Source organism: Oncorhynchus nerka, unplaced genomic scaffold, assembly GCF_034236695.1.
Source record: "Oncorhynchus nerka isolate Pitt River unplaced genomic scaffold, Oner_Uvic_2.0 unplaced_scaffold_4962, whole genome shotgun sequence".
NCBI lineage: Eukaryota > Metazoa > Chordata > Actinopteri > Salmoniformes > Salmonidae > Oncorhynchus > Oncorhynchus nerka.
Window position 1 is genome coordinate 5,465 of NW_027036343.1, and position 8,280 is coordinate 13,744.

Below are 8,280 nucleotides of genomic sequence, written 5' to 3' on the forward strand. Positions count from 1 at the left end.
TCCTGTTTCCTAACCCTATAAGAACCATTAACTCGCTGCATGAGGACGATGCTATTTGTTATTAGTCTACTGTCTCACTACAATGGGTTTGACCTCTATTCCAGCTGTTGCATAGCAGTCTGTATGCACCAAATAAGACAAACGGTTTCTCGAAATTCATATTTTTATATACTGATACATATCTTTTTATTTTCTTTACAGTAAGAACAACCAAATGTTTATATTCCTCTAGCTACAAACACACATCTAACATGTCATGATCTTATGTTATTCTCTCATGCTCTTTACAGAATGTAGATTGACAAAATAATCCAGAAAGTTGCTATAGATCTGTTATAAAAAGTCTTATATAATGGTTTCTTCACCCTCAGCCAGAAGGATCCAACAGGGTTTTTAATGAGCTGAATCTGGAGCTGTCTTTTGTTCAGTTGTTTTAATCAGCAGCTTGTGTAGGGAGATGGAGCTGCTATGGTATCCATTACTGAAACTCCTAGAACCTGGACAGAACGACAGAACAACAGTGGCGAGATCTATTGGTTGGGAAGAACTTGGACAGAACGAGCAGAACACAACAGTGGCGATCTATTGGATTTAGAACCTGAATGTTTCTAACAGTGGCAGTCTATTGGTTGGGAACCTGGACGAGGCTAACAGTGACGTCGTGAGTTTAGAACGGACGAACTGCTGGTGGCAGTCTATTAGTTTAGAACCTGGACAGAGAACTGCTGGCGATATTGTGGTTAGAACCTGGACAGAGCGACAGAACCTGCTGTGGCAGTCTAGTTTAGAAGCCTGGACAAACATTAGGGCTTAACAGTGACAGTCTATTGGTTAGAACCTGGACCAGAACACAACAGTGGCAGTCTATTGGTTGGGAAAAGCTAGCCTGGACGAAGCGACAGAGAGCCTAACTGGCTGAATCTGTGGTTAGAACCTGGATTAGAACAGCAGAACACAACGGTGGCAGTCTATTGGTTTGAACCTGGACAGAACACAACAGTGACAGTCTATTGGATTCAGAACCTGGACAGAACACAACAAGTTGGCAGTCTATTGAGTTTGAAACTGGACAGAGCAGACAAGAGAACACAACAGTGGCAGTCTATTGGTTGAAGTGGACAGAACACAACGGTGGCAGTCTATTGGTTGAACCCTGGACAGAGAACACAACAGTGGCAGACTATTGGTTAGAACCCTGGACAGAAGACAGAACTTTACAACAGTGGCAGTCTATTGGTTAGAACCTGGACAGAACACAACAGTGGCAGTCTATTGGTTAGAACCTGGACCAAGAAACGACAGTGGCAGTCTATTGGTTAGAGCCTGGACAGAACGACAGAACACAACAGTGGCAGTCTATTGGTTAGAGGCCTGGACAGAACACAACAGTGGCAGTCTGTGGTTAGAGCCTGGACAGAGCGACAGTGGCAGTCTATTGGTTAGAGCCTGGACAGAGGCGACCAGAAACTTTCTAACGAGTGGCAGTCTATTGGTTAGAACCTGGACAGAGCGACAGTGGCAGTCTATTGGTTAGAACCTGGACAGAACGACAGAGAACACAACAGTGGCAGTCTGTTGGTTAGAACCTGGACAGAACAACACAGCAGTGGCGGTCTATGGGGTTAGAACCTGGACAGAACACAGCAGTGGCAGTCTATTGGGTTAGAACCTGGACATGACAACAGAAACGACAGTGGCAGTCTATTGGTTAGAGCCTGGACAGAACACAGCAGTGCCAGTCTATTGGTTAGAGCCTGGACAGAACACAACAGTGGCGATCTGTGGTTAGAACCTGGACAGAGCGACAGAACACAGCAGTGGCAGTCTGTGGTTAGAACCTGGACAGAAGACACAGCAGTGGCAGTCTATTGGTTAGAGCCTGGACAGAACGACAGAACACAGCAGTGACAGTCTATTGGTTAGAACCTGGACAGAGCGACAGAACACAGCAGTGGCAGTCTGTTGGTTGAACCTGGACAGAGCGACAGGTTAGAACCTGGACAGAACGACGTGACAGTCTGTTGGTTAGAACCTGGACAGAGCGACCAGAACACAACAGTGGCAGTCTGGTTAGGCCTGGACAGAAGTGGCAGTCTATTGGTTAGAACCTGGACCCAGAGACACAACAGTGGCAGTCTATTGGTTAGAACCTGGACAGAACGACAGTGGCTTGATCTATTGGTTAGGCCTGGACAGAACACAACAGTGCCAGTCTATTGGTTAGAGCCTGGACAGAACACAACAGTGCCAGTCTGTGGTTAGAGCCTGGACAGAACACATCAGTGCCAGTCTATTGGTTAGAGCCTGGACAGACACAGCAGTGGCAGTCTATTGGTTAGAGCCTGGACAGAACGACAGAACACAACAGTGCCAGTCTATTGGTTAGAACCTGGACAGAACACAACAGTGGCAGTCTGTGGTTAGAACCTGGACCACAGAACACAGCAAGTGGCAGTCTATTGGTTAGAACCTGGACAGAGCGACAGAACACAACAGTGGCAGTCTATTGGTTAGAACCTGGACCAGTACAACAGTGGCACAGAGAACCTGGACAGAACGACAGAACACAACAGTGGCAGTCTATTGGTTAGAACCTGGACAGAACACAGCAGTGGCAGTCTATTGGTTAGAACCTGGACAGAACACAGCAGTGGCAGTCTATTGGTTAGAGCCTAACATCTGATCTGTGTGTCTGAAAATACAGCATTTAGTGTCATTCTAGTCAACGGATAACATTAAATAGTACATTCACTGATGAAATTATTTCAGTAGTACATACAGTTTACTACTTACTGTAGTTGGACACTGACTGGATGTTGAGAATAGATTGATGTCCAATCCTGAGAAAAATAGATACAAAGTGTGCTGCTTCAGCTTGAGGAAAATATTGCAGATAATCCTTTTTCACACATTGTTCGGATCTTGTTTTAGAACCTCCCAACCTATAGACACCCATACATACCGTATAATATGTGTCTATAATCTCCTCCTCTAATACCTAATCCTCCTCTCCCTTCATACCTGTCCTCTCCTTCCATGCCTGTCCTCTCCCTCCATACCTGTCCTCTCCCTTCATACCTGTCCTCTCCCTCCATACCTGTCCTCTCCTCCATACCTGTCCTCTCCTCCATACCTGTCCTCTCCTCCATGCCTCTCCTCTCCTTCATACCTGTCCTCCTCCCTCCATACCTGTCATCTCCTCCATGCCTGTCCTCCCCTTCATGCCTGTCCTCCTCTCCTCCATGCCTGTCCTCCCCCTTCATGCCTGTCCTCTCCTCCATGCCTGTCCTCTCCCTTCATACCTGTCCTCCTCCATACCTGTCCTCTCCAGCCTTCATACCTGTCCTCCTTCATGCCCTGTCACTCTCCCTCCATGCCTGTCCTCCCCCTGCATACCTGTCCTCTCCTCCATGCCTGTCCTCCCCCTCCATACCTGTCCTCCCCCTTCACATCTGTCCTCCTCTCCCTCCATACCTGTCCTCCTCTCCCTCCATACCTGTCCTCCTCTCCCTCCATACCTATCCTCCCCCTCCATACCTGTCCTCCTCTCCCTCCATACCTGTCCTCCTCTCCCTCCATACCTGTCCACTCCCTCCATACCTGTCCACTCCCTCCATGCCTGTCCTCCTCCCCCTCCATACCTGTCCTCCCCCTCCTTACCTGTCCTCCTCTCTCTCTACACCTGTTCTCTCCCTCCATACCTGTCCTCTCCCTCCATACCTGTCCTCCCCCTTCATACCTGTCCTCCCCCTACCTGTCCTCCCCCTTCATACCTGTCCTCCTCTCCCTCCATACCTACCCCCCATACCTGTCCTCTCCCTCCACACCTGTCCTCATCCCCTCCATACCTGTTCTCCTCTCCCTCCATACCCCCCCAATACCTGCCCTCTCCCTCCATACCTGTCCTCCCCCTCCTTACCTGTCCTCCTCTCCCTCCAGTAGTTTTCTGTAGGTGGCTATCTCTATGTCCAGGGCCAGCTTGATGTTCATCAGGTCTTGGTACTCTCTGAGCTGCCTGACCATGTCCTGCTTGGCCCTCTGCAGAGCATCCTCCAGATCTCTCATCTTGGACTTGGCCTCCTTCACAGCCAGCTCCCCGCGGCCCTCAGCCTCGGCTATCTGGTCCTCCAGGTTGGCTCGCTACATTATAGATATGTATAGTTAGAGTTAGGTTAGGTTAGAGACTTCGCCACTTCCACAGACAGCTCCCCCCCGGCCTCTCAGCCTCGGCTATCTGGTTCACCAGGTCGGCTCGCCATGTGACATCAACACCAGGGTTACGGCTGCATTAAGTCCATGTCAGTACTTGCTTACCTCTCTGGGATATGTGGGACGGTAGCGTCCCACCTGGGAAAAATCCAATTTTCATGAAATCAACACATGCAAGATAGCAAATTAAAGCTACACTTGTTGTGAATCCAGCCAACATGTCAGATTTCAAAAAGGCTTTTCGGTGAAAGCAAACGATGCTATTATCTGAGGATAGCACCTCCATAAACAAAGAGAGAGAAGCAAACGATGCTATTATCTGAGGATAGCACCTCCGTAAACAAAGAGAGAGAAGCAAACGATGCTATTATCTGAGGATAGCACCTCCGTAAACAAAGAGAGAGAAGCAAACGATGCTATTATCTGAGGATAGCACCTCCGTAAACAAAGAGAGAGAAGCAAACGATGCTATTATCTGAGGATAGCACCTCCGTAAACAAAGAGAGAAAACATATTTCAACCCTGCAGGCGCGACACAAAACGCAGAAATAAAAATATAATTCATGCCTTACCTTTGACGAGCTTCTTCTGTTGGCACTCCTATATGTCCCATAAACATCACAAATGGTCCTTTTGTTCGATTAATTCCGTCAATATATATCCAAAATGGACATTTATTTGTCGCGTTTGATCCAGATAAACACTGGTTCCAACCGGTGACTACAAAATAGCCTTCAAAAAGTTACTGTAAACTTTGCCAAAACATTTCAAACTACTTTTGTAATACAACTTTAGGTATTTGTTTACGTAAATAATCGATAAAATTGAAGACGGGATGATCTGTGTTCAATACAGGAGGAAAACAAACTGTAGCATACTTTCTGGTCACACACCTCTATCTAACAGTACACTTCAAGTGACTCTCGTTCAAGATGGCTGTACTTCTTCATTACACAAAGGAAAAACTCAACCAATTTCCAAAGACTGTTGACATCCAGTGGAAGCGATTGGAACTGCAAGAAGGTCCCTTAGAAATCGAGATTCCCAATGAAAACCTATTGAAAAGAGAGTGACCAAAAAAAAAATCTGAATGGTTTGTGCTCGGGGTTTCGCCTGCTAAATAAGTTCTGTTATACTCACAGACATGATTCAAACAGTCTTAGAAACTTCAGAGTGTTTTCTATCCAAATCTACTAATACTATGCATATGTTATATTCTGGAGATGAGTAGCACGCAGTTGAATTTGGGCATGCATTTCATCCGAACGTGAAAATACTGCCCCGTCAAGCCTCATCACACCGAATGGCATATATACGGTCTTAGCAGCAACACTCCGTGGCATAGCTTCTGAATCTTTTATCCCATAAAGTAGATCCCATCCAACAGGGTGCTGCATCCATTGTGTGATATTACCGTGCCTCAAAGCGGTCCGAACCATAAGTGAACTGAGTTGAATAAGTGAACAAACTACCAGTCTTTTGACAGCTTCTATCTCACTCTGCAGACGGCCGATCAGGCGGTTGATTTCTGCTATCTCTCCCTTGGTGTTCCTCAGCTCGTCTCCGTACTGCATGGCCTGGACGGCCATCTGGTTAAACTGAGGGAAAAGAACATGACGATTACTTAATGGTCCTGAGACCACTTGTCTTGTAGCCTGGCAACCAGTCTGTTTAGCTATCATTCCACTCCTTGGTCTAGCCTGGCAACCAGTCTGTTTAGCTAACATTCCACTCCTTGGTCTAGCCTGGCTACCAGTCTGTTTAGCTGTCATTCCACTCCTTGGTCTAGCCTGGCTACCAGTCTGTTTAGCTGTCATTCCACTCCTTGGTCTAGCCTGGCTACCAGTCTGTTTAGCTGTCATTCCACTCCTTGGTCTAGCCTGGCTACCAGTCTGTTTAGCTATCATTCCACTCCTTGGTCTAGCCTGGCTACCAGTCTGTTTAGCTATCCTTCCACTCCTTGGTCTAGCCTGGCAACCAGTCTGTTTAGCTATCATTCCACTCCTTGGTCTAGGCTGGCAACCAGTCTGTTTAGCTATCCTTCCACTCCTTGGTCTAGCCTGGCTACCAGTCTGTTTAGCTATCATTCCACTCCTTGGTCTAGGCTGGCAACCAGTCTGTTTAGCTATCCTTCCACTCCTTGGTCTAGCCTGGCTACCAGTCTGTTTAGCTAACATTCCACTCCTTGGTCTAGCCTGGCTACCAGTCTGTTTAGCTAACATTCCACTCCTTGGTCTAGCCTGGCAACCAGTCTGTTTAGCTATCATTCCACTCCTTGGTCTAGCCTGGCTGAATGGTTCCAGCAACTATGGCTCAGTAGTATATTGTATTGTATTTTAAGATATTGTAATGTATTGTATTGTATTGTATTGTAATATATTGTATGTAATATATTGTATTGTTATATCTTGTATTGTATTTTAAGATATTGTAATGTATTGTATTGTAATATAATATTGATTTCAATGTAGTAAGACAAAAAAATCCTCTTTTTAACCACTTAAATCCTAGAATAGTCAACTGTTGTTCACCTTGGATTTGTACCACATCTCAGCCTCCTCTCGGCTTTTGGTAGCAATGTCTTCGTACTGAGCCTTGACGTCAGCCACTATCTGGTCCATGTTGAGGTCTCGCCTGTTGTCCATCTGCACCACCACAGAGGTGTCCCTGATGCTGGCCTGCATCTCACGCAGCTCCTGGATGGAAACAAACATTCTAACAGTACAGTGTTTTTATACATTTCTTTTGTATGTGATCCTTTTTTATACCTTTATTTAACCTGGCAAGTGAGTTAAGAACAAATTCTTATTTTCAATGACGGCCTAGGAACAGTGGGGTTAACTGCCTGTTCAGGGGCAGACCGACAGACTTGTACCTTGTCAGCTCGGGGGTTTGAACTTGCAACCTTCTGGTTATTAGTCAAATGCTCGAACCACTAGGCTACCCTGCCGCCCCTTGACGAATTTGAACCTACAACCTTTCACCAACTGCCTGCGCCATACAGGGCTACTTGTGTATTGTATTGTAATATATTGTAATGTAATATATTGTATTGTAATATATTGTATTGTATTGTACTATATTGTTTGGTGATATTTTGTATTGTAATATATTGTATTGTATTGTAATATATTATATTATATTGTAATATATTGTATTGTAATATTTTGTATTGTATTGTATTGTAATATATTGTAATGTATTGTATTGTAATATATTGTAATGTAATATATTGTATTGTAATATATTGTAATGTATTGTACTATATTGTATGGTAATATTTTGTATTGTAATATATTATATTGTATTGTTATACATTGTATTGTATTGTAAAATATTGTATTGTAATATATTATATTGTATTGTAATATTTTGTATTGTAAAATATTGTATTGTATTGAAATATATTGTATTGTATTGTAATAAATTGTATTGTAATATATTCTATTGTATTGTAATATATTGTATGGTAATATATTATATTGTAATATTTTGTATTGTAATATTTTGTATTGTAAGATATTATATTGTATTGTAATATATTGTATGGTAATATATTATATTGTAATATATTGTATTGTATTATAATGTATTGTAATATTTTGTATTGTAATATTTTGTATTGTAAGATATTATATTGTATTGTAATATATTGTGTTGTATTATAATGTATTGTATTGTACTATATTGTATGGTATTATTTTGTATTGTAATACATTGTATTGTAATATGTATTGTATTGTAATATATTGTAGTGTAATATATTGTGTTGTATTGTAATATATTGTATTGTAATCTATTATATTGCATTGTATTGTAATATATTATATTGCATTGTATTGCAATATATTGTATTGTAATATATTGTATTGTAATATATTGTATTGTAATATAGTATTGCATTGTAATGTATTGTATTGTAATATATTGTATTGTAATATATTGTGTTGTATTGTAATATATTGTATTGGAAGATATTGTATTGTAATGTATTGTATTGTAATATATTGTGTTGTATTGTAATATATTGTATTGGAAGATATTGTATTGTAATGTATTGTATTGTAATAT

At 42.6% G+C, this 8,280-nt stretch overlaps 1 protein-coding gene across 2 annotated transcripts; it reads right to left on the bottom strand.

Annotated features, from left to right (window-relative positions):
- Nucleotides 1-393: 393 nt before the first annotated feature.
- Nucleotides 394-7,280, bottom strand: LOC135566436 (keratin, type II cytoskeletal 8-like). 2 transcript variants are annotated; one of them, XM_065014146.1, is made up of 5 exons: nucleotides 6,741-7,280; nucleotides 5,682-5,807; nucleotides 3,920-4,140; nucleotides 2,794-2,840; nucleotides 394-497 (listed from the first exon to the last, which is right to left on the bottom strand). In XM_065014146.1, the coding sequence occupies exons 1-5, from the start codon at nucleotides 6,921-6,923 to the stop codon at nucleotides 394-396; spliced, it is 681 nt and encodes a 226-aa protein (XP_064870218.1). In that variant the 5' UTR covers nucleotides 6,924-7,280. The 2 variants fall into 2 exon arrangements, with proteins under 2 accessions (XP_064870218.1, XP_064870219.1); XM_065014147.1 differs by lacking the exon at nucleotides 2,794-2,840 and having other exon boundaries at nucleotides 453-497; nucleotides 6,741-7,272.
- Nucleotides 7,281-8,280: the final 1,000 nt, after the last annotated feature.